Source organism: Cebus imitator, unplaced genomic scaffold (genome assembly GCF_001604975.1).
Source record: "Cebus imitator isolate Cc_AM_T3 unplaced genomic scaffold, Cebus_imitator-1.0 Scaffold289, whole genome shotgun sequence".
NCBI classification, from domain to species: domain Eukaryota; kingdom Metazoa; phylum Chordata; class Mammalia; order Primates; family Cebidae; genus Cebus; species Cebus imitator.
This window is the reverse complement of record NW_016107604.1, coordinates 1,710,966-1,737,273: the sequence shown is the minus strand read 5'-3', so window position 1 is coordinate 1,737,273 and position 26,308 is coordinate 1,710,966. Positions and strand designations below refer to the sequence as shown.

The window sequence follows — 26,308 nt, the reverse complement described above, 5'->3', positions numbered from 1 at the left end:
AAAGTAGCCAAGGGCAGTGTCTACATTCTATATGCATGATTCATGGGCAGGTTTTTCTCCATGTCTATTAGGAATACTTCTGAAAGTCCATCATTTAAAATTATACTCAGCCAAGTGAGAAATCTATGGTTACTGAACTCAACCAACCTCTCAAGTGAAAACAACAACATTAATCACCAAATAACATTTTTAAAAACACGTATAAATCCTGGAAATCTCTATAGCAGGGGTTGGCAAACCACAGTCAGTGGGCCAAATCCAGCAGGCCACCTGTTTTTATATGACTTTTGAGATAAGAATGGTTTTCACATTTTGAAATGGTTAAAAAAAATCAAAATAGGAATAATATCTTGTGATACATAAAAATGATATGAAACTTGAATGTCAGTGGCCATAAAAAAACGTCTTATGGGAACACAGTCACACATTCGTTTACATTCTGTCTGTGGTTGCTTTCACGCTACAAAGGCAGATCTGAGTGGTTGTGACAGACACCGTATGGCCCACAAAGCCAAAAATATTTCCTATCTGACCCTTTGAGAAAAACCTTGCTAACTCCTACTCTACATCTTTGCCATCTTCAAGAGACAGAGATATAGATAGATATGGAAAGGCAACATGGATTGGAGATAATATTACTTTAGGGGCCTCCAGATGATACTTATGATACTTATTAAAATAAGCACTCAAGTAAGAACCTGTTAATACGTGCATGTTAATCAACCTCATTAAAAGCCTATAATAATGTCTCCCTGGACTTGCAATTAGATGAGCTACATGACATCTGTTTCGTCATGAGAACTATGTTATAAACTCCAAACACATTTGGGAAAGATCAGACTAAAATCATGGTTCCCTTAAGCACCTGTCTTTTTCCATAAACTGCTTGAAGTTCTTCCGATGAGGTGTGGGCTTGAGGCCTATGCAGTTACGGAGAGAATCCTCTTCAGAACCAAAGCCATTATAAGGTGGAAATTTCCTTTCTATTTTTGGAGGAGGAGAAGGAGGCTTGCATGAAACTGAGGTAAAGTTCTCTATAACAAAACAAAGGCAAACAAAACATCAATATTTTTTTTTTGCCCTGATTATGGCTGTTTTGAAAGGATTGTTATGTTTTCAAGATGAACATGGAGATCTTTGTAGACTATTTTAAACTCTTTCAAACAAAACACAGCAAAATCCTGTGAGAGTAGGTTTCAATCATGTTTACAAAAACCATGGAACTCACTTAATAATCACCATTGGTTCAAAAGTTGAAAAAAAAAAAAGAATCTATGTCAAATAAGTACACATTTATATTTTGTAATCACATTCCCATTTCTGAATATTTTTGTTCTCCTCTGATTTTTTCCAATAATATGAAAATTCAAACTTGAAAGGTTATGTCACTCACTCCATATTTTAACTTGTAATTTAGCCCTCTCCTATCTCAGTCAACACTCACTAATACAATTCTTTTCCCAAACAGGACTGACTCCTAACTATTCACCTTTATCCTTCCCCATCTACCAACTCCTCCTACTGCACCTTCTATTTGAGTACCCTCCCTTGCCTCCAAATCGACTCCAGGTCATAACACTTCCCTATGTAGTTCAAAAACAAAACTTTCCTCTCACCAGCCACTGCCCCAGGTAGCTTTTGTTACTGCATAAGGAAAGACTACAATTGCACTGAAATGCAATGAAGCAAACAAACAAAACAGAAAGAGAAAAAACTTTTAAAATAGCCAACTGCCTACTCTCTCCAAGGGAGTGGTATGTGGTAAATACTGTTGATTTTATTTATATACTTATCATCTGTGAGGAAAGAGAGGCGGAGAGAGAGCTGGTAACATATTTGTAATAGCCTAGGAGCTTCCACGTGCTCATTTGCGAGGCTGTACAATCTCTGAGAAGCAACTGTGCTCTCCAGAGCAAAGAACATATTGACCTGATCTACCCAAGTCACTGTGGGGGTAAACAAGATGGCAAAGAAGATGCCAAATCTTTCCTAAGACAAAACAAACTCCCACAGAGTCAATTTCCTACTTCTTCCCCAAGCTTCAGTATGACATAGGTGTTTTCAATCACCAATGAAAGGAGTTCTACATAAGCAAATATTTCCTTTTTCACTGTCAAAGTTCTCAAAGATGAAAAGGACAAATTTCAGTGCACACCTCCAGAAGAGAAAATATAGACCAATTTTTCATCCAAGACAATCTAACTGTTAGTATTAAGGTGGTTTTTTGTTTTTGTTTTGTTTTGTTTTTTAACTGATGATCAAAAGGCTAAGGGCTTGAGGCCATTTCTAACTCTTGTTGAAAACATTTTCAGCTTTCATATTCCCTTAGACTTCCTAGCAGCCTTTGTGTGAAATTCCCCCAAACACAATCCCCAAAAGAGTACTGTTCCATCCTAACAGAAACTGCTCACAGCAGACTTGTTTATAAAGGTGACTCAGTGAAAGAGGGGAGCCAGTCTGCCAGTACACAAGTGACTTGTGAGCTTCAACTATTGCTATTTTTGTGGTGATTAAAGAAAAGTCTTGGGAATAAAGGGGAGAGTTCAAATCTTGGAACTGGGCAGAACTGCAGTAGACCCTATCATTGCTAATCAGTACACCTAATGCACCACTGTTTGGTCTTTCATTTCAGGAAGAGCACCATAGCCATGGCAGGAGAGTTCTATGTGATTATTAAAAAATCAGGGCCTGAGCAGTTTCTTACAACAGGAGACATATACATACAACTCTATATATCAGTCTAAGCAGTCTAACCCAAAAGAGGGCACATATTGAATCTCAAAGTAATTAGGACTGCATTCTACGCTTCCCCCTAAAATTACAGGGCTTATAACACACTGTTGTTTTCTCAACCACATAATTTTTGCAACAGATTTAAGTAACAAAAGAACCAATTTAGAGCTTTCCTCTGCACCCACAGTGCCATCTAGTGTATAAAAGCTTAGAACTTTTCCACTTCATCATGCCTTACTTTTATACCACCACATACATCTTTTTGGAAACTCTGGCTCAAGATCCAACTTTAAATCCCATTTCTCTGGGTAATTTGCATACATTCACAAAGCTCTGGACTCACAGCTGAATGACAAGTTTCCTCACTTTGGTTTTCCATCATCCCAGTATCCTGCATGTTTTAGGTGTTAAAAATACTCATTGAATAAATGAAAAAGTATACATTTTTGTATAAAGCATCTTCCCAAATGTCTTAAGTTGGCATTCTGCTAGATCCTGAGACATATATGTCTTTCAATTATCTGATTCCTCTAATTCCAAGTGACTTGTCTATGTATATATACATATACACACGTGTGTGTGTGTGTGTGTGTGTGTGTGTGTGTATATATATATATATATATATATATATATATATATTTCGAATGCCCATCCATGGTTGACTAGATTTCAACAAATTGGCAGAGAGATGGTATATATTAAAAAGGTGTCTTAACGCTTCTTCATGGTGATTTTCTATTCACCATCTCAGTGGGAAAGACTATTTGGAAAAGCCTTCAATTACCTCAAAGTTCATCACTTATATTCTAGTAACCTAGAGATGAATACAGGTTTTGGAAGGCTGGAAGCTTAAATAATTTGGGCGAAGCTCTCCTAGACAAAGAATGTCAAATTACTAAGAACAACTTAGGCCAGGGCCTTGGATTGGGGCCCCTGGAAAGGAAGACCTCTAAAAATTATGCTTCAGTAGCTTCAAGGTAAATCCACTTCTGTTTGTATTCAATACCCATGTCAAATGATTTCAATGAAACCTAATTTCGTGAATCACATCATGTTAGAGCTATAAAATCTTTAAGAATCCTCCCATTTCAACCATCTTCGTTTTATAGGGGAAGCAAAAGAAACAAAATTGTTAGGTCCATCAAGGCCATGTGATGAGACCGGAAGCCAATTCTATCCTATTGGTGTAATTTTAAGTGTCCAATTCAGTCAAATAATCATTAAACACTCATCTTAAATGTCCTGCTGTTCTTAACACTAGAAGTTCAGAGATGGCCAGAAATGACTCCACAAAATTAAAGATGCTTTAAGATTTTTGTTCAATCTAAGTATAGCCTAATAAGTGTTCAAAAGCAACAAGAATGAACAGTCTTGTTACTAGTTTCATTGTTCCAGTCACTACGAAAAAATGATAAGAAAGTCCATTGATAGACAAATAATAACCTAAGGCAGAAATTCCTATATAAGAACAGTTTACATTTGATCCCTGTCCTTTTAGTGAAAGAAACACCTGCTGGAGCCCCTAGAGCCTTTTTCAACCTTCATGCTATAGGGAAGATCAACAGACCTCCATCTGCCAGTCTGTGTTCATTCACATAAAATAATGAGGGAGTGACATGCTACAGCCCGGCAGGCAGGCCAGGGCCAGCAGGATGGCAAAACTGCCTGATGGAGGGGGTCACACTGCACTATTATAGAGAAGAAATCCATGGAATCACCTTCTCCTTAGAATCCTTAAACGTATGAAGGAATCATATTAAGAGATTGAGTTTTACACAGGAGCTCAAATGTCTCTTCAAATTCTAGCAAGCCCTCCACTTCTACATAAATAGAAAGTTTATCTGCGTACCTTTCTTGGGACCATAGCCAACTTCTTCTCTTTGTCTGACATTTTTTCTCTCCCAAAATAGGTTGGGGTGTCTTTACGCAGGAGAAGGTACTAAAGCAGCAAGGCTGCATACTGTGTTAGAAATCTCCCCCGACTTTCTGCTAAGGCCCCTAGCTGTGTGGCTGGCACTCGTCAGGTCTTTCCTGCGTGCTGCGCGGTGGAGACACCCAGGTTTTCTACTGACCACAATTATTGACAAGGGAGGAAATACGACCACGATTATTAACAGAACCACAGTGATTGATGGGACTTTGTCCTGGTTTGGGTTTTAAGGATACCAAAACATAATGCATGTAATTTGGTCAGTTAAACAAATTGCTAGGACCAGATGAACTATAAATAAAATTAAAATGGCAGAAATAACTCTAAGTAACATTAAGTATATTAATCTAATCTTACCAAAAAATCAGGAAAAGCAAATGCAAAGATTATAGGAGAATACTGATTCATTCCCCCTTCCACCTCATCATACATATAATTTCTAGTCTTTACTTACATTAAGTGCACTGTTGTAACTCAAGAAATGTTGTGTAATAATAGTGTCTGTTAAACGGGATATTTTAACATATGTTATGAGAAATATAAAAAGTCAGTGTGACTATGAAATGCATCATAATTTTGCATTTGCATAATTTTCTGTTTAAATGCATAATGCTCATGTTATATTAGCTTTAAAGGCACAGACTACTTTTTTTTACATCATACAATTATTCCACAGAGTAAACAAAAGAAGTAAACAGAAAGAAATTAAGCACAAGGACTCGACTGAAATGGACCATAGGACATTTGAAGCGGATACATTTACCCAGGATGGCTCGATTTGGAGCACACCAGGGAATTCACACTGCATCAGAAAATTTTCTAGAGAAGCTGCTAAGATCCTAACAACATACTAAGTCTCAGCAGTACGACATTCATTTTCCCAAATGCCACTTTCATATTCTCAAAACCAAGCTGACAGACAAACATCAACCAAAAGATGGACTAATGAATCATACAATGCTTTGGAACATTTACCACATCCTTTATATTAAGGTAATCATCAGGTGTAAGTTATGGTTTTCGGTGACTCACCTTGATATATACATTTACATTTTTATTCTACACTAAAGACTTATGGATTCCAAACAGGCGTCTACATTTATTAAAGGCCAAATTCTTTTCCCATAGTCTAAGGGCCAGCAGCAGATTCTCTATAGCAGCTGCCACCTGCACATTCCTGGCTGCTTCTTGTCCACAGTCCCCAAAGCAAATATGCCCAACTGTGTCCACTGAGGGGGACTAATTTTAGAAAATAAAATAAAAAGAGGCCACCAATTTGGCCCCAGTAGGGCCCATACATTTTGACTCATCTGGCCTGCAGATGCAGTGCAACAAATTCCCTTGGTGAACCTAAGAGTAAAACTGAAAGCCTTTTTTATTCTAACCCCTTTGTGCACTTGATGTGCCTTCTCCCACAATATGAAGATTCCCAGAATTCCAGGAATACTACACAATGGGGACAACAAGACACATAACATGGCTTCATCTCATTCTAGAGACAAAGCACCTTGTCTTTTAAGAAGCTGTGGCTGCGCTTGGCTTCCATCTCACCCCTCAGGGAAGTGTGTTCCTATGAATACTCCAAGGTTCAGAGAGAAGTACGGGACTAAGTACTCCCTATCCCAACTCCAAGTCCCAATCTGGGAGGTCAGCAAGTCCCATCGATTCCTAGCAGCAGCAGGTACCTGCAGCCTCAGGTAGAGGGGAGTTTAACAAATGAGGGTTTATGTTTTAGGTTTCACGTCATATCCTCCACCAGTTTCCAAGACACACGTAACTCGGTGTCACACGCCACAGGTCTCACTTCCCCTTCCAGCCTAGAAACCTGTTATAAACTCTGTATCTCCTAAGTCTACTGCAATAACCTACACATAGTAGGTGCTTAATAAATCACTCATTTTCATTCTGAACTGAACTAACCTGATTGGAATGGAGTTAATAGCTAAGAAGAGAGAAGTTTGAAACCTGGCTGAGCCTCACCAAGAAAGGTAGAGCAAACTAGCAGAAGAGAATTGCTTCGATAACTCAATTAGGTATATCCATTGTGGTAAGAAGAATTAAGTGAAAAGAAATGCATTCAGATTTCCATTTTGATTGCCAACCAAAACATTTACTCCATATTGGAGTGGGGCAGAGGACCATAAGGGAAAATGGAAGTCCCTGGCATCAGCAGACAAATACAAATCTTGGCTCACTCTTTGCTCACTGCATAATGTTGGAAAAATGAGCTGCCTTTAAGCCTCAGGTTTTTTCACCTATAAAATGGGGATAGTAAATCTACCCATAGAGAATCATTAGGAATATGCAAGACAACAAATGCCTGGAAGATACCAAATGTACAATAAATGGTAGCTATTATGAGCCTAGCATTTGAGACTCCAAAGTGAAATCTTAGCTAAGGAACAAAGAGTTTAATTCTTAAAAGATATTTAATTGACATATGTATCACTTACCAATTCCATATTTAGACTTATAATAAGACTTCGTAAATTCATCACAGTCATAAAGGAGCACTTTTCTTCCCCACACATTGATGGTGACTCCTAGGGACAGGTCACAATCTTTGTAAAACTCTTGGTCTACTTTTCCTAGCTAATAAAAACAAAGGAACATAGCATTGGCACCATGGACCCTCCAAAGAACCAGACATCCCTTCCCAGAGAAAAAAGGAAATGAAAAAATTTTTCAGTCTTTTATAACTAAATTTTAAAAATCAAATAAAAAAGTAACCAGTTGATGTTCATATTCTAAAGTGTTATTTTAGCACTGCAGTATTATACTTACAAACTGCAACGCAATGCATATATTTATATATACATTGCAACATGTTTATTATTAAAAAATACCAGTACAAGGCATACATTTTATGTATTCATCCATTTCGTTCACAATCTCATAAGAGAAGAGTATGTAACTCGCCCCACTGTTCAGGTTCCAGGGAAGTCACACTAGAAACAGGTAATGAAATGTGAGGTTCCTTCCCTTATATTTATCCAACAGGTAGCCATCCTCTTGGTTCCTTTTTAAGTCACCATACAAATTGAGAACTGTTCGATCTGTTATCTGGCCTGGTTGATAGACTCTGGTGTGGCCATACTGGAAGACAAAATCAAAACAACATGTGGTAGGACTTCATCCATTCCCTTTCTTACTATAACCCCAGGGCTGGCATACAGGTGGCACTCAAAGAATATTTGTTGAATGAATGAATAAAATGAAGTAACTGATATTGGCACGTTGTAAATGTTAGGTATGTCATTATTATTTTATATTTAGCTTATTTTTCAAAGCCATTCTAAAAACAGGTTTCTCTGGCACCTCCTGGTCGCCTGCTATGCGTATCCCAGAGCTCCCTCTGGGACAAATTGTGCCTCTCCTGCCTCCAAGCAACACCGTAGGGCTTCTGGCAGTGGGCTCAGAGAATCTGGTTAAACCTTCTGTGAGGACTGAATGGACAGCAGTTATTTGCCTTAGAAATTAGTGTTATGGTAACCTTTTCATGAGCACTAAGAATTCAATTAAAAGATACTTTATCCAAATAAGAAAGAAATTATAACATAGAGCTTTTGAAAAAACCTTTATGTTTTTAAGTGTCTTTATACGTGTTTACAGGTCCATAGGTGGTATTTTTTTGTGCGTGTTATATTATCACATTTTAAAGATGGGGAAATAAGCTCAGAGAGGTTAAGTGATTTGCCCAAGGTAGCACAGCTATTAAAGGGCAGACTCAGAATTCTAATCCAGGTCTTGCCTGTTTCTGCTGCATCCAAGTTACATAAGCTCTCATATGGCTGTAAATATTTGTAGAAATCAGTCTGACAACTCTTTTTAATATCAAATAAAATCCAAAAGTCATCACTGCCACTAGCTAGTGGCTAATTGGTGACTAGTTGCTACACTCAGAAGAGATGCTTAGGTTTGTAAAGTTGCATGTGTATGTTTGTGAGTGCATGTGTACACGCACATGTGGGTGCACGTGTATAGTGTGTGTTTGTATTCACAACCCAGACCAAACCATGGGTTCTCCTCAGTAGTCTGCAGAGATCATACCCTAGTGCCCCATCCAAAGCCACAAGCAATTCTTTTACCAAGGGGTCATTTATTTTCATAAAACTCTTTGTGAACTCAATGATGATGATGTACTTTTTCTTACATTTGACTTTTTTTCCTTTACTTCCCTTAACTTCAATGTTCCAACGCTAATTTATCATATTCTCTGTATTACTTTCACAAAATGAAAGTTTCCTGAATACCTGCACTAGTGCACGGTTACTATCATCCCATACTCTTAACACACAACATTCCCAACAGTGACTCTAGTCTTTTGTTCCACAAGCAAATTCAGAAAGCAGTTATGTCCACTGCTCACCTTGGGTAGCTTACTCCTCCGGAGGAACATTTTCATAGGATCTCGGCCTGAGTTGTCTGGAAGCAGTTCTTTGATTTCAATAGTATCATCACACAAGTAGTAATGCAGGATGAGTTCTCGACGGTCTCCAAGCATTGAGACTGAGTCATCCCACAGGCAGAAGAAACGCAAAACCTTGCCATGATACTGGAGGAACTGTTTCCGGGTGTCAAAGGATTCGTAGGGACGTAGGGGCTCTACACGTTCTAGAATCTGCAAATGGAGAAAATATCAGTAATAGTTGCAAGTTTTGCATAATCACTTCTAGGATACACACAATCAAGTGACAAATATATAAAGATATATTTTTGGCCAGGCACAGTGGCTCATGCCTGTAATCCCAGAATTTTGGGAGGCCAAGGTAGGAGGATTGCTTGAGTTCAGGAGTTCAAGACGAGCCTGGGAAACATGGCAAAAACACAACTCTTAAAAAAAAATTAGCCAGGTGTGGTGCCACACACCTGTTGTCCCAGCTACTCGGGAGGCTAAGATGGGAGGACTGCTTCAGCCCAGGAGGTCAAGGCTGCAGTGAGCCATGTTCACACCACTGCACTCCAGCCTGGATGACACAACATGGCCCTGTCTAAAAAAAAAGGGGGGGTGGGGGGTATATATTCTCTATAGACTATTCTGTGATATATTTTTAAATTTCAACTATGACATACATACATATGCATCTATAATCAGTTTTAATCTTAAGAACAGAGACAAGCATGAGGAAGTTTTTCTTACTAAATATTATTTTAATACACTAAACTATACTTCTGGCCAGGCACAGTGGATTACACCTGTAATCTCAGCACTTTCGGAGACCAAGGCGGGTGGATCACTTGAGGCCAGAAGTTCAAGACCAGCCTGGCTGTCTCTATTAAAAATACACACACAAAAAAAATCTAGCCAGGTGTGGTGGTAGGCACCAGTAATCCCAGCTACTCAGGAGGCTGAGGCAGGAGGATAGATTGAACCTGGGAGATAGAGGTTGCAGTGAGCTGAGATGGCACCACTACACTCCAGCCTGGGTGACAGAGTGAGACTCTGTCTCAAAAAAAAGAAAAGTTTAAAAACTTTAAAAACTATACCTCTTTAATATTTTTAAAAACTGACTTTTCTCAAAGATTTAAAATTTATATTTAAGAACAGATAAAACTAATCTACGGTGACAGAAATCAGAACACTAACTGCCTCTGGGTAGGGAATTTGACCAGAAAGGGGGACAAAAGAACTTTCTGAGGTGATAAAAATATTCGACGTCTTGATTTTTGTGTGGGTTACTCAATTGCACACATTTTACAAACTTGACGTACACACTTAAGATTTATACATTTGATTCTATGTTAATTATATGTCAACCAAAAACATAATTTGTCTTTTCACTGAGAAATTCACAAGTACGTAATTGTCACTCATTCACAGATTTTTGTGAAGGTAAAAGGGAAGAAATACATTCATTGTTTTATTTTAGCTCAACAAGCTTTAGGTGTCAAAGATAAGAATGCTCTGGAGAAACAGAAGCACAGCAAATGGAGAACTTAAGGTTTGCAGAGCCTCTGCCTCGGCTGTCCTCTGGCCCAGGAACCACTAGGTTCACAGTCTTCTTGATGCAACTCTTCCCTCTATTTGCATGTTTGTGGCCTTGTCTTGGAATAAAACTGCCCCTATTCTGTCTGATGTAGCCAAATAGGACTGTTTGTTATATAAGGAAGTGCTCACTGACAAGGGAGATGATGTTGCAAATCAGGTTATACAATCTTTTTGTAAATTCTAGAAATTTTCTAGCTGTCAAGGGCAGTCTAGGTGCACTTTTAACCCAAGACAGCAGAAAGACACGATGGTTTTCCAAAGGCTCTTCAATCTTATCCCTGATATTTAAATGAAATTATGGGACCACTATTTCAATGGATTGAAATATGTTTCTTTGGCATTATGAGGCCTCTAAGAAAAGCATTATTGATAACATACCATTGGGATTCTTTTCAGTCTAAGTTAAATTGTTTAATTTTAACTTTACAGTTAAAGGCAGCAAACACTGCAGAAGTAAATGTATGAAAGTCAATATAGAAGCCTCTTATTAAACTCCTAATTTCCCAAAGACTTCTATATTGAAGAATTTTCTCCCTCAGGGAATAAATGCTAAAATGATGTTCCCACTCTGAAAGGAAATTATTTAAAACATTTCTTAGCTGTTCTTGGTATTTATTCTCAATTCCTGGCATAAAAGATCTTTTTCTGGGGGTGGCTGGCAAGATGGCCGAATAGGAACAGCTCTGGTCTGCAGCTCCCAGCGAGATCAATGCAGAAGGTGGGTAATTTTTGAATTTCCAACTGAGGTACCTGGTTCATCTCACTGGGACTGGTTAGACAGTGGGTGCGGCCCATGGAGGGTGAGCCGTAGCAGGGTGGGGCATCACCTCACCCGGGAAGTGCAAGGGGTCAGGAAACTCCCTCCCCTAGGCAAGGGAAGCCTTGAGGGACCCTGCCATGAGGAATGGTGCACTCCAGCCCAGATACTACACTTTTCTCACAGTCTTCACAACCCACAGACAAGGAGGGAGATTCCCTTGGGTGCCTACACCACCAGGGCCCTGGTTTCAAGCACAAAACTGGGTGGCTGTTTTGGGCAGACACTAAGCTAGTTGCAGGAGTTTTTTTTTTCATACCCCAGTGGTGTCTGGAACACCAGCAAGACAGAACCATTTACTCCCCTGGAAAGGGGGCTGAAGCCAGGGAGCCAAGTGGTCTAGCTCAGCAGAACCCACCCCCATGGAGCCCAGCAAGCTAAGATCCACTGGCTTGAAATTCTCACTGCCAGCACAGCAGTCTGAAGTCGACCAGGGATGTTGGAGCTTGGTGGTAGGGGAGAAGTGTCCACTATTACTGAGGTATGAGTGGCAGTTTTCCCCTCACGATGTAAATAAAGCTGCTGGGAAGTTCAAACTGGGCAGAGCCCACCGAAGCTCGGCAAAGCAGCTGTAGCCAGACTGCCTCTCTAGATTCCTTCTCTCTGGGCAGGGCATCTCTGAAAGAATTGCAGCAGGGACTTATAGTAAAAAACTTCCATCTCCCTGGGACAGAGCACCTGGCGAAAGGGGCAGCTATGGGCACAGCTTCAGCAGACTTAAATGTACCTGCCTGCCACTCTGAGGAGAGCAGTGGATCTCCCAGCATAGCCCTTGAGCTCTGCTAAGGCACAGACTGACTGCTCAAGTGGGTCCCTGACCTCTGTGCCTCCTGAATGAGAGAGGCCTCTCAGCAGGGGTCAACACACACCTCATATAGGAGAGCCCCGGCTGGCATCTGGCAGATGCCCCCTGGGATCAAGCTTCCAGAGGAAGGAACAGGCAGCAATCTTTGCTACTCTGTAGCCTCCACTGGTGATACCCAAGCAAACAGGCTCTGGAGTGGACCTCCAGAAAACCCCAGCAGACCTACAGCAGAGGAGCCTGACAGTTGGAAGGAAAACTAACAGAAAGGAATAGCATCAACATCAACAAAAAGGACATCCACACGGAAACCCCATCCAAAGGTCACCAATATCAGAGACCAAAGGTGGATAAATTTATGAAGATGAGGAACAAACAATGCAAAAAGGCTGAAAAATCTAAAAACCACACCTGTTCTCCTGCAAAGGATCATAATTCCTCACCAGCAAGGGAACAAAACTGGACAGAGAATGAGTCTGACAAACTGACAGAAGCAGGCTTCAGAAGGTGGGTAATAACAAACTACTCCATGCTAAAGGAGCGTGTTCTAACCCAATGCAAGGAAGCTAAAAACCTTGAAAAAAGGTTAGAGGAATTGCTGACTAGAATAACTACTTTAGAGAAAAACAAAAATAACCTAATGGAGCTGAAAAACACAGCACAAGAACTTTGTGAAGCATACACAAGTATCAATAGCCAAATTGAACAAGCAGAAGAAAGGATACAGAGACTGAAGATTGACTTAATGAAATAAAGCATGAAGACAAGATTAGACAAAAAAGAATGAAAAGAAATGAACAAAGCCTCCAAGAAATATGGGACTATGTGAAAAGACCAAACCTAAGTTTGATGGGTATACCTGAAAATGATGGGGAGAATAGAACCAAGTTGGAAAACAGTCTTCAGGATATTATCCAGGAGAACTTCCGTAACCTAGCAAGAGAGGCCAACATTCAAATTCAGGAAATACAGAGAACATCATAAAGACACTCCTTGAGAAGAACCCCAAGACACATAATCATCAGATTCACCAAGGTTGAAATGAAAGAAAAAATGTTAAGGGCAGCCAGAGTAAAAGGTCTGGTTACCCACAAAGGGAAGCCCATGAGACTCACAGCAGGTCTCTCTGCAGAAACCCTACAAGCCAGAACAGAGTGGGGGCCAATATTCAACATTCTTAAAGAAAACAATTTTCAACCCAGAATTTCATATCCAGGCAAACTAAGCTTCGTAAGTGAAGGAGAAATACAAACAAGCAAATTCTGAGAGATTCTGTCACCACCAGGCCTGGCTTACAAGACCTCCTGAAAGAAGCACTAAATATGAAAAGGAAAAACCAGTACCAGCCACTGAAAAAAAATACCAACTCGTAAAGACCGCCAACACTATGAAAAAACTACATCAACTAATGGGCAAAATAACCAGGTAGCATCATAATGACAGGATCAAATTCACACATAATATTAACCTTAAATGCAAATGGGCTAAATGCCTAAACTAAAAGACACAGACTGGCAAACTAGATAGAGTCAAGACCCATTGGCATGCTGTATTCAGGAGACCCATCTCACATGCAAAGGCACACACAGACTCAAAATAAAAAGATGGAGGAATATCTGCCAAACAAATGGAAGCAAAAAAAAAAAAAGCAGGGGTTGCAATCCTAGCCTCTGATAAAACAGATTTTAAACCAATAAAGATCAAAAAAGACAAGGGTATTACATAATGGTAAAGGGATCAATGCAACAAAAAGAGCTAACTATCCTAAATATATATGCATCCAATACAGGAGCACCCAGTTTTATAAAGCAAGCTCTTAGAGACCTACAAAGAGATGTAGACTCCCACACAACAGTAATGGGAGATTTAACACCCCACTGTCAACATTTGACAGATGAATGAGACAGAAAACTAACAAGGATATTCAGGACTTGAACTCAGTCTGGACCAAGCAGACCTAATAGGCATCTACAGAACTCTCCACCCCAAATCCACAGAATATACATTCTTCTGAGCACCACATAGCACTTATTCTAAAACTAACCACATAATTGTAAGTAAAACACTCCTCAGCAAATGCAAAAGAACAGAAATCATAACAGTCTTGTAGACCACAGTGCAATCAAATTAGAACTCAGGATTAAGAAACTCACTCAAAAATCACACAATGACATGGAAGCTGAAAAACCTACTTCTGAATGACTACTGGATAAATAACAAAATTAAGGCCAAAATAAATAAGTTCTTTGAAACCAATTACAACAAAAACACAACATACCAGAATCTCCGGAACACAGCTAAAACAGTGTTTAGAGGGAAATTTATAGCACTAAATGCCCACAGAAGAAAGCAGGAAAGATCTAAAATCAACACCCTAACATCACAATTAAAAGAACCAGAGAAGCAAGAGCAAACAAATTCAAAAGCTAGCAGAAGACAAGAAACAACTAAGATCAGAGCAGAACTGACAGAGATAGAGACACAAAAAACCCTTCAAAAAAATCAGTGAATCCAGGAGCTGGTTTTTTGAAAAGATTAACAAAATAGATAGACCACTACCCAGACAAATAAAGAAAAAAAGAGAGAAGAATCAAATAGACACAATAAAAAATGATAAAGGGGATATCACCACTGATCCCATAGAAATACAAACTACTATCAGAGAATACCATAAACACCACTATGCAAAAAAACAGAAAATCTAGAATAAATTGATAAATTCCTGGACACATACACCCTCCCAAGACTAAACCAGGGAGAAGTCAAATCTCTGAATACACTAATAACAAGTTCTGAAATTGAGGAAGTAATTAATAGCCTACCAACCAAAAAAAGCCCAGGACCAGATGGATTCACAGCCGAATTCTACCAGGGGTACAACATTGCTTCTGAAACAATTCCAAACAATAGAAAAAAGGGGACTCCTCCCTAACTCATTTTATGAGGTTAGCATCATCCTGATATCAAAACCTGGCAGAGACACAACTAAAAAAGAAAATTTCAGGCCAATATCCCTGATGAATATCAATGCAAAAATCTTCAATAAAATACTGGCAAGCCAAATCCAGCAGCACATCAAAAAGGTTATCCACCACAATCAAGTCAGCTTCATCCCTGGGATGCAAGGCTGGTTCAACATATGCAAATCAATAAACATAATCCATCACATAAACAGAACCAATGGGGGAAAAAAAAAACCACATGATTATCTCAATAGATGCAGAAAAAGCCTTTGATAAAATTCAACACCCCTTCATGCTAAAAACTCTCAGTAAACTAGGTATTGATGGAATGTATCTCAAAATAATAAGAGCTATTTATGACAAACCCACAGCTAATATCATACTGAATGGGTAAATGCTGGAAGCATTCTCTTTGAAAACCGACACAAGACAAGGATGCCCTCTCTCACCACTTTTATTCAACACAGTATTGGAAGTTCTGGCCAGGGCAATCAGACAAGAGAAAGAAATAAAGCGTATTCAAATAGGAAGAGAGAAAGTCAAAGCATCTCTGTTTACAGATGACATGACTGTCTATGTAGAAAACCCCATCCTCTCAGCCCAAAAATCTTCTTAAGCTGATAAGCAACTTCAGCGAAGTCTCAGGATACAAAATCAATGTGCAAAAATCACAAGCATTCCTATATACCAATAATAGACAGAGAGCCAAATCATGAGTGAATGCCCATTCACAATTGCTACAAAGACAATAAAATACCTAGGAATACAACTTACAAGGGATGTGAAGGACCTCTTCAAGGAGAACTACAAACCACTGCTCAAGGAAATAAGAGTGGACACAAACAAATGGAAAAACATTCCATGCTCATGGATAAGAAAATCAATATTGTGGAAATGGCCATATGGCCCGTAGTAATTTATAGATTCAATGCTATCCCCATCAAGCTACCATTGACTTTCTTCACAGAATTAGAAAAAAACTACTTTGAATTTCAAATGGAATCAAAAACGAGCCCATATAGCCAAGACAATCCTAAACAAAAAGAACAAAGCTGGGGGCATCACGCTACCTGACTTCAAACTATACTACAAGGCTACAGTAACCAAAACAGCATGGTACTGGTACCAAACAGACATATAGACCAATAGACTAGAACAGAGGTCTCAGAAATAATGCCACACACCTACAACCATCTGATCTGTGACAAACCTGACAAAAACAAACAATGGGGAAAGGATTCTCTGTTTAATAAGTGGTATTTGGAAAACTGGCTAGTCATATGCAGAAAACTGAAACTGGACCCTTTCCTTACACCTTATATAAAAATTAACTCAAGATACATTAGACTGAAATGTAAGACCTAAAACCATCAAAACCCTAGAAGAAAACCTAGGCAATACCATTCAGGACATAGGCATGGGCAAAGACTTCATGACTAAAACAACAAAACCAATGGCAACAAAAGCCAAAATTGACAAATGAAATCTAATTAAATTAAAGAGCTTCTGCACAGCAAAGGAAACTATCATCACAGTGAACAGGCAACCTATAGAATGGGAGATAATTTTGGCAATCTACCCATCTGACAAAGGGCTAATATCCAGAATCTACAAGGAACTTAAATTTACAAGAAAGAAACAACCCATCAAAAAGTGGACAAAGGATATGAACAGTTCTCAAAAGAATATGTTTATGCAGCCAACAAACATATGAAAAAAAACTCCTCATCACTGGTCATTAGAGAAATGGAAATCAAAACCCCAATGAGATACCATCTCACTCCAGTTAGAATGGCGATCATAAAAAGTCAGGAAACAACAGATGCTGGAGAGGATATGGAGAAACAGAAATGCTTTTACACTGTTGGTGAAAGTGTAAATTAGTTCAACTATTGTGGAATATAGTGTAGAGATTCCTCAAGGATCTAGAACCAGAAATACCATTTGACCCAGCACCCCATTACTGGGTATATACCCAAAGGATTATAAATCATTCTACTATAAAGACACATGCACATGTATGTTTTATTGCAGCACTATTCACAATAGCAAAGACTTGGAACCAACCCAAATGCCCATCAATGACAGACTGGATAAAGAAAATGTGGCACATATACGCCATGGAATACTATGCAGCCATGAAAAGGGATGAGTTGATGTCCTTTACAGGGACATGGATGAAGTTGGAAACTATCATTCTCAGCAAACTAACACAGAAACAGAAAACCAGACACTGCATGTTCTCACTCATAAGTGGGAGCTGAACAATAAGAACACATGGACGCAGGGAGGGGAACATCACACACCGGGGCCTGTTCGGGGGTGGAGGGTTAGGGGAGGGATAGCATTAGATGAAATACCTAATGTAGATAACGGGTTGATGGGTGCCAAAAACCACCATGGCAAGTGTATACCTATGTAACAAACCTGCACATTGTGCACATGTACCCCAGAACTTAAACTATAATTTTTTAAAAAATATCTTTTTCTTTATAAACCTATAAAATCCCACAGTGCTCTGTGTGATTTCATATAACACATCATTATTCACAGTCACTATCATATAACACCAACTGTTAGTGAATGAGTGCAGCCATATGCAAAGGGTGGCAATTCTTTTGGATCCATTTCCTTCAGGTTCTCTCTGCTGGTTCTAAATTCTTTCTATTTATCTAGACTCTTTCATCTATGGTATTTGGAAAAAATAAAAATGAATCCAAATCAAAAAAAATCCCTTTGTACATCGATATACAGGCATTTCACCTTAGATATTCTAGGATCAACAACAACAACAACAACAACAAAAAAAATATATATATATATATATATATATATATATATATATATATATATATATGTTTCTCCAGAGGGCTGTATGCCTACAACATTAAAGAATAATTCTGCTGGGGCTGGGAGGCAGGAATAGATGAATGATCCTACATGTGGCTTTTAAAAAGAGTTCAAAACAGAATCAAAAGAGAATTTTGTTACCTCTCTACAAGGAAATTGTGTTTCCTTGTTACCTCTCTACAAGTAAAGAATTTCGTTACCTCTCTACAAGGAAATTTTGTTATCTATCTACAAGGAAATGAATTATAAGTTTTAAAACAATAAAAATCAGAGAAAACTCATCTATGGGGAGAGAAATAAGAGCAGCAGTTGTCCGTGGTAGGGAGAGGGATTGATTCCCAAAACACATGGCGGTGAGGCTTTCTTGGGGGAGGGAAATGTTCTACATCTCAATCTGGGGGTAGGTTATAGGGGTACATGTATTTGTTAAGACTGACCCAACTATACACTTAATTTCTGCGTATTTTACTGTGTATAATCACATTTCAATAGAAAAGGAAAAAGAAAACAAATGACAATGATGAAAATCAGGGTAAAAGTCAAGAGATTTGCAATGCAGTCCCAGCAAGGAGATTAGCTGGGCGTGTCACCTTCCACCCCTTTGAGTGTTCAGATTCTTCCCCTGGAAAACAAAATTTGGGCCAAGGAACTGTTAAAAAAAAAAAATAGGAAGAAAAACATAATACTAAAAATACTGAGTCTTTACTCCCTTACACTAGCTGGGGTCACACTTTGTAGATAAACATCCTTTCCTAAAGGGGGTACACCAGAATCATGGTCCTCCTTATTATTCCAGAGCATCTTGGCATCCAGTGCCACCCTAAGAGGACCTGGGAGTTCCTAGGAGGAAGAAAAACGGTGCACCCAAGTCTTGGTTCACTAAATCACTAGTGTAGAAGCAAAAATCTTTCTAGCCAGAGTTAGGCAACTAAAATGTAAAAACACAAGCCAAGGAAGTATGGATACAACTCATACACCATCAGTGACCACAAACCCAATTGTGAGTACCTAGAAACTATCTCACCTGAGCAGTTCACTGAAGACTCCTACTTCTGAAAGGCAGACTCTCTGCAGAGAGAATTGGGGTGAGGCAATGAGGAAGTCATTCCTATTCTGTTGCTAACACTCAGCCTTCCCTCTAGCCCAAAAAGGAACAAAATAACTTGAGTAACTATGGCCCTAAGAGCTCTTTCACATCCGGAGTATAAATAAATACCCTTTACTGACTTTCCAAAGGGATTCTTACTCTGAAGACAAGAACTCAATGAACATCAATTTCTTACCTCTCTCCGAATCTTAATGTAAGGATCTTCCGGACATTGTACTGGTGGATTCACTTTGACTCCTAATTTACTCAAAAAGTTTCTTGTGAATGTATCACAGTCATAAATCTTGAATATCCTGCCATAGAAGACAACCTCTGTGCCAACATTAAAATGATACACGGTATAAAACTGATCCTCATCAGGAGGCGGGAGAGTAATCCGATGACGCCGGATAGAAGTCCCTATGGCATGAAAGAAAATACAAGTGTTTTATCATATGGGTAACAAGAAGATACAGCACATTCACTAACAACCTGGAATACTTTCCCACAGCAGAAAACTGGGCAAAAGGCTCATTCTAGGCAACAGCATTAGTACGTTCCAACTCCGAGGGAGTCAGAAGGAGCTGAGACTTCGAGGTTCAGAGCTCTGCGGCCAGCCTTGCATGTGGTTAGAGTTGCGTTAAGTAGTGGTAGGGAAGTATTTTAATAAACCATAAAGACTGGGGTAAGGATGGGGGATGAAGGACAGGGGAAATAGAATGACCAAAAGTACCAGACGCTGCCATCATGTCTTTTCCTAGAACAAGCCTGTTCACATTCAGCCACCAGCAAACACTCAATCACTCAATATAAGCACGCTCAACAAGGCATTAAGGCACCAATGTAGAGTGCTCACAAAAATGCATACTCATGTCTCAAAAAACAAATGCTAATAAGCTTTGGAATGAGAGGTGTCAACATTGACTTAGAAGTTTCAATAACAATTAATGACTTTCAGCTGCTGTGAAGTTTCATGGAATCTTCTTTCGTCTATCAACCTATTTTTCCTCCTCCTTCTTCTATATAGCCTCTGGCCACCTCCACTGAACCACTACCTCAAATGAGGGTTACTAGAGGCTTCCTAGTTCTAGCCAGTTCTCTGGGCCAAAAGCTCTAGGTCTCAACCCATCTTCTACTTCCAACCCTGATGCCCGTTCATTTCTCCTCTTATGTTCCCAGGGTCCCCTACGTATATCCAAAAGAGTGGTCAGCCACTGGAGGTAAAAGGGTTCCTTGCCTACATGAGCGTACCAACTATACCACACCATATCAGCTAAGTTACCCAAATACTGCGGCAATCTGTTGTCAAGGATTGTTTAGGGGCCAGGCACAGTGGCTCATGCCTGCAATCCCACCACTTTGGCAGGCCAAGGCAGGCAGATTGCTTGAGCCCAAGAGTTCAAGACCAGCCTGGGCAACATGGCAAAATCCTGTCTCTACAAAAGAAAAAAAAATTAATAATAAAAAAATTAGCTGGGTGTGGTGGTGCCCACTTGTGGTCCCAGCTACTTGGGAGGCTGAAAGGTGGGAAGATTGCTTGAACCCAGGAGGTTGAGACTAAAGTGAGCCACAATCACACCACTGCACTCTAGCTTGGGCAACAGAGCGAGACCCTGTCTCAAAACAAACAAACAAAAAGAATTGTTTAGCATTTGAGATTTTATCCTGCTTGCAAGATGACAAGTTAGCTTTCCATAGCTTCATGGATGCTGGTAGAAGACAGGAGGTGCCTTCGTCAGAGACAAAAGGCAGTTTATTAATCAACAGTAGCAAGAGTAGCCAGAATATCAGCATTTCTTGCTCCAATTTCCTAAGCCCCAGTTCCCACAGGATGACACAGTAAGGGCCAGGTAACATTTGCCCATTATAGGAGAGGAACCATTAGCTTAGGGAACCCAAATCTTTTATAATAAGCAATAAGCATGCCTGCTTTTGTCTCAGAGGGAGCTACTATCTTTATTAGACTTTATTCTGGAAGGAGACACTAAGCCTCTATCTTCCAAAGCTATAAGCAAACCTATACTTTGCTCCAGAGGAAAAGACTATTTTTGTCTTCCACAGCTACTTGCTATATAAACATCCTTAAAGAGATAGTCCAGAACAAAGAGAAGTCAGTACCTTACAGAAATGCATGATACCCATGGAGAATTGTCTCTCAATATCTGTAACTGACTTAGGCCTGAGAATCTACTCCAAGAACAAGGAGAAAAGGAAAGCAGAGCAAACTGCGGATCTAATGATTCAATAAAAATTGGCTTGTGAGAACTCTGCATGTAGGTATTTTAATATAAAGATGTCAACCTATCGTCTTTGTATTTTATACAGCACTGAGAATGGTGCCTTTTCTCAAAGTCTAGAGACACTGTAGGAATTAGTCATTCCTTATTCATTAAGGAATATTTAATGAATATCTTTATGTGCCAGGAACTGTGTTGGGCTCTCTTCCATTATTCTACTTATCATATTTCACTCTGTTGAGGGGAAATTAACTAAAATCATTTTCAGCTTTTCTTTGCAGCAATTTTTAATTACTTGGTGCATTAAATTAAAATAATAAAACTATAAAATTAGAACTGGCCTAGAATATTTTTAAATGTACTACATAAAAGATGATTTTACTGCAAAAAATTATACTTCAATTAGTCTTTAATTCGTAGCACTGAAAACAGTATGCAAATTATTTAATCATTCAAGATTAGACATTTAGAACAAATTGCATACTTCAACATGTATAAAAGGATGGGCATTTCAGGTATTTTCAGGAACCATTATATACCACTTTAAAAATACTTATATTGTGACAGTTTTTAAAATGTATAAGAATTATTCAACAGTCAGGAGCTTCTTCAAAAATTCCATCTATCTTGCATTTTTACTTCATTATAAAAATTCAAATAAGCAAGTTAGTGCTGATTTTTGTTCAGTAAGACTTTGGATAGGAATCCTTTATTTTTCTAGGTGAGAAAAACTGGTTCACCCACTGGGCTTTTAAATAATACTAATCACAATCATCATCATAGCCCTAAGATAAACTTTCACTTACATTTTCTCATTTAATCCTCAATAATTACGTAAGACAGATAATACATGAAATATGAATATTCAGTTTAAGGATGAGAAAACCAAAGCTCAGAGTGGTTAAATGCCATGCCCAAGGTCATGCCCTAACAAATGGCAGTAAAAGATCTGGAAGTTGGGTTTTCAGACTCTAACTAAATACCATTACTTTCCATAGTCTGCACTGAGCTGTAATTCACTGTACTGCAGCGACATATTACTTGAGGAGGAAAAGCCATAGGCATAACAGGAGGGAAATAGATAAAAGAGCTAACAGCCACCATGAAAAGAAAAGAGAGAAGATGGAGTTGCTCTTCCGAAAGAACAGTCTCTCTCTGCTCTAAGGGGAAATTTCCAGAGATGCCCGCCCACTGCTGTGGCAATGCATCCTGCAGGGCCTGCCACACCAGGTGACTCAGATCTCAGGCCCCCTCCCCCTATTCTTCCATCTCTTAGCCTCCACACATCTCTCACTAGATGCTTCTCAGAAAAGGCCAGAGAAGTTCTTTTTGGTGACCAAAAAAGAGTCCCAAACATCCATGAGTTAGAAAGAAAAGGCAGGTTTAACACTAATAAAATTTTGATAACCAAAAATCTAATGTCACAATTCCATACTAATCAGTAAACCAATGTGGGCCATTTGAAATGTACAGTTGCACGTGAGAGCTTTCAATAACATATTCTTATGATTTCTCAACTGTGTCCTTTGAGAATTAAAATTTCTAATTATCGGGATTTATGTGTTTTTAGTCTTCCATGATACATGGCAGAAACTCCATCAGCAGGAATTTGTTCTGGGATATCAAAGAAATGGGCAGGATATGTGTCCATGGCCCACATTGAAGAGCAGGTGAAATCATCAAGGTGGATAAATAAGGATATTGTTAAAAAACATAAAAACAACTAAAGCACTGTATTTACCCTTTAAAGTTTCACGTGTTTATCTTAACTGCCCCATAAAGACAATTGGGACACATGTCCAGGGATCAGGTACCTGCTTTCTGGCTTTTCCTCATCGCCATGTTTTACATCTCTCTTCCTTTGTAAAAGCCCTGTTATCTGGCTATTCTCTGCAAGCTTTAACTTTCTAACATTTCCCTGTGGTTCAGATCAAAGTGACCATATATCCATTTATGTTTAATGTGTTTTCATGTTATTCAATTGGGAATTGCCTTAGATCTTTGCTCATACCACTAAATTTACTTTTCTGGAATTCACCTTCCAGAATTAAGACTCCAATCTCTCACCTCTATTTTATTATTTATTTATTCATTCATTTCTGAGACATGGTCTCACTTCATTGCCTAGGCTAGAGTACAGTGGCATAATCATGGATGAATGCAGCCTCAACCTCCCAGGCTCAAGCGATCCTCCCTACCTCAGCCTCCCGAGTAGCTGAGATTACGGGCATGCACCACCACACCCAGCTAAGTTTTTATATTTGGCAGAGAATCTTGCTTTGTTGCCCAGACCGGTCTTGAACTCCCGGTCTCAGGTGATCCTTTTGCCTTGGCATCCCAAAGTGCTGGGATTACAGGCGTAAGCCACCACATTTGGGTCACCTCTATTTTAAGTATGTTAATTTCATTTTAGTAATGCTGCATACCCAGAGTACATCCAAGTCTAAAGGCAGATATTTCTTAGGTAAATGAAGATATAACTGCAATTGCCACTTGTCATCACATCTACAAGTTTGTGCCCTAAAAATACTAAGAGCCTTAACCACAATCAGACAACAGAGTGTCTTTTCTTCCTCTTTTGCGTGCTATATTCCTCCACTAAAATGACTACTACAGCTTTACTTTTGTTTTTCTAAAATATCACCTTTAGAGTTCTGGTTTCACAAGAATAACTATTTTTATATACATAGCCTGGCACCTATCTTGCAGCAAAAGAATAAGAAACTTAAACTTCCACATTTCTGTGTACAATAAGAAATAGTAACCCTATGCATCTCCCCGTTAGCCATTGAATAAGCACCAAAATAACAGATGCTTTAATGTCCTCTTGCCCAGTTTTCCCTATTCAATCTATGATCTGCTCCCAAACACTTCCCAATTTCTTGTCCCATCACTTTATCTTATGTTGCTCCTTTTGACTATTCTGCCTTTCTCTTCTGTCTTTATCTAGAGAAACTTTTGAGGTACCAATCAAATGCCAGTTTCTCTAGTAGATATTGGCTTTTCCTCCTCTGATCCCTCTAGTATCTGGTTCCCTCCCCAGTGTTCACCCTCTAGGGTTACCAGATTTAGCAAATTAAAATATAGGATGCTTGGTTAAATTTGAACTCCAGATAAACAACAAAGAATTCTTTCTTAAATTTTTTTTAATTTTTTTCGCATAGGTTGGAGTGCAGTGGTATGATCTCGGCTCACTGCTACCTCACCCTCAGCAATTCTCCTGCCTCAGCCTCCTGAGTAGCTAGGATTATAGGCATGTGCGACCATGCCCAGCTAATTTTTATATTTTTAGTAAAGACAGGGTTTTGCCGTGTTGGTCAGGCTGGTCTCAAACTCCTGGCCTCAAGTGATCAGCTCACCTCCTCCTCCCAAATTGCTGGGGTTACAGGTGGAAGCCATCATGTCCAGCCAAATTCTTTAGTATAACTATGTCCTATACAATATTTGAGACATAGTTATACTAAAAACTTCATTGCTTATCTGAAATTCAAAAATAGCTGAGTATCTTATACTTTAACTGGCAACTCTCCCACCACCCCTCCTCCACTTTATGGGATATAGTACCTACATATAGTATATGCCCAATAGGAGTGAATGGCATATGAATGACTGACTTGCATTTTGTGATTACATTTGCTCGGTCAAGTAGATTATCTTAGAGTATTAAAAAATATGTAAGAAATACTACCTTATTAAGGGGCCAAAACAAGTCATTAGCGGAAATCAGTGTTCTTAACTAAGATGCACTAAGAGCCATGGGAAATCCAGTTCTTGAACCCCACGTCTACAGAAGAAAAAAATTCTGGGATGAGCTAGGAGATTCTGATGATCACTTCTGAGAACAACTGGTATAGACCATGCCAGAAAATCATGGCACATTTCTAACCATTATCCTTTCTTTAGCACAGATTAGTCTGGACTTGGTGTATTTAACTGACAATTACTCTGTTAGACAATTAGAGGTAAAACTACTGGGTTAACCTCTGACATTCTTGGCTTGATATAATGTTGTTTTAACTACATTCCTGCAGAAAAGCAACACATTCTATAAATATAACACATCTAACTGAAAAGAGAGTGATGTCCTGGCAAGAAATGAAAGCAAGCCTTGAAGTGCAACACTGACTTTCTTGACTCATAACACACACAAATCTCCTTGCCAACAAGAACTCGTGAATATTAAAAATATGTTGTTCTGATTAGAAGCTGCATGAATGCCTATTTTGGTACCATGCTAATGGATGCCTCTTTTGCTTCTGGCTGATTCCAAACTCCCCCTACCCTAAAAAAATTACATGATAATAGAGGCAACTAAAAGAGGGCAGGGAGGGTTATAATTCCTCCAGTTGCACTCATTTCCAAATGGTCAGGTACACAAGAAATAAGTGCATCCGACCTCTAAGTTCATTTAGAAAATATCAAAACCCTATGAAAGTGACAGGAACACCATCACTGCACAGCACCTAAACTTGACCATTTGCCTCTTCCCAGGGCCTAAATACGTGGAAAGCAGGCCCAGGCCAATCAAGTCACAACAGAAAGAAACACTACCTACCCTGTCCCACTGAGGTCTGAACCACTGGCTCAGTAAGTGTGTTTTCTTTTTTCCAATCACTTAATTTAGAAAATCTCAGGCCAGGTGTGGTGGCTTACGCCTGTAATCTCAGCACTTTTGGGAGACCGAGGCAGGCGGATCACCTGAGGTCGGGAGTTAGAGACCAGCCTGACCAACACGGAGAAACCCCGTCTCTACTAAAAATACAAAATTAGCCGGGTGTGTTGGTGCATGTCTGTAATCCCAGCTACTTGGGAGGCTGAGGCAGGAGAATCATTTGAACCCAGGAGGCAGAGTTTGAGGTGAGCCAAGATCACACCATTGTACTCCAGCCTGGTCAACAAA

General features: G+C 39.3%; 1 protein-coding gene across 3 annotated transcripts in view; it reads right to left on the bottom strand.

The window, feature by feature from the left end:
- Positions 1-26,308, bottom strand: part of EFHC2 (EF-hand domain containing 2) — a 193,649-nt gene that overhangs the window by 95,644 nt on the left and 71,697 nt on the right. For 2 of the 3 annotated variants that reach the window (XM_017502055.2, XM_037729057.1), the window contains 5 exons: positions 19,368-19,591; positions 9,033-9,284; positions 7,646-7,759; positions 7,117-7,255; positions 866-1,034 (listed from right to left, as the gene is read on the bottom strand). In XM_017502055.2, the coding sequence (XP_017357544.1) occupies positions 866-1,034; positions 7,117-7,255; positions 7,646-7,759; positions 9,033-9,284; positions 19,368-19,591 (898 nt within the window). The remainder of the gene's footprint in view (positions 1-865; positions 1,035-7,116; positions 7,256-7,645; positions 7,760-9,032; positions 9,285-19,367; positions 19,592-26,308) is intronic. The other variant, XM_017502056.2, reaches the window with a different exon arrangement.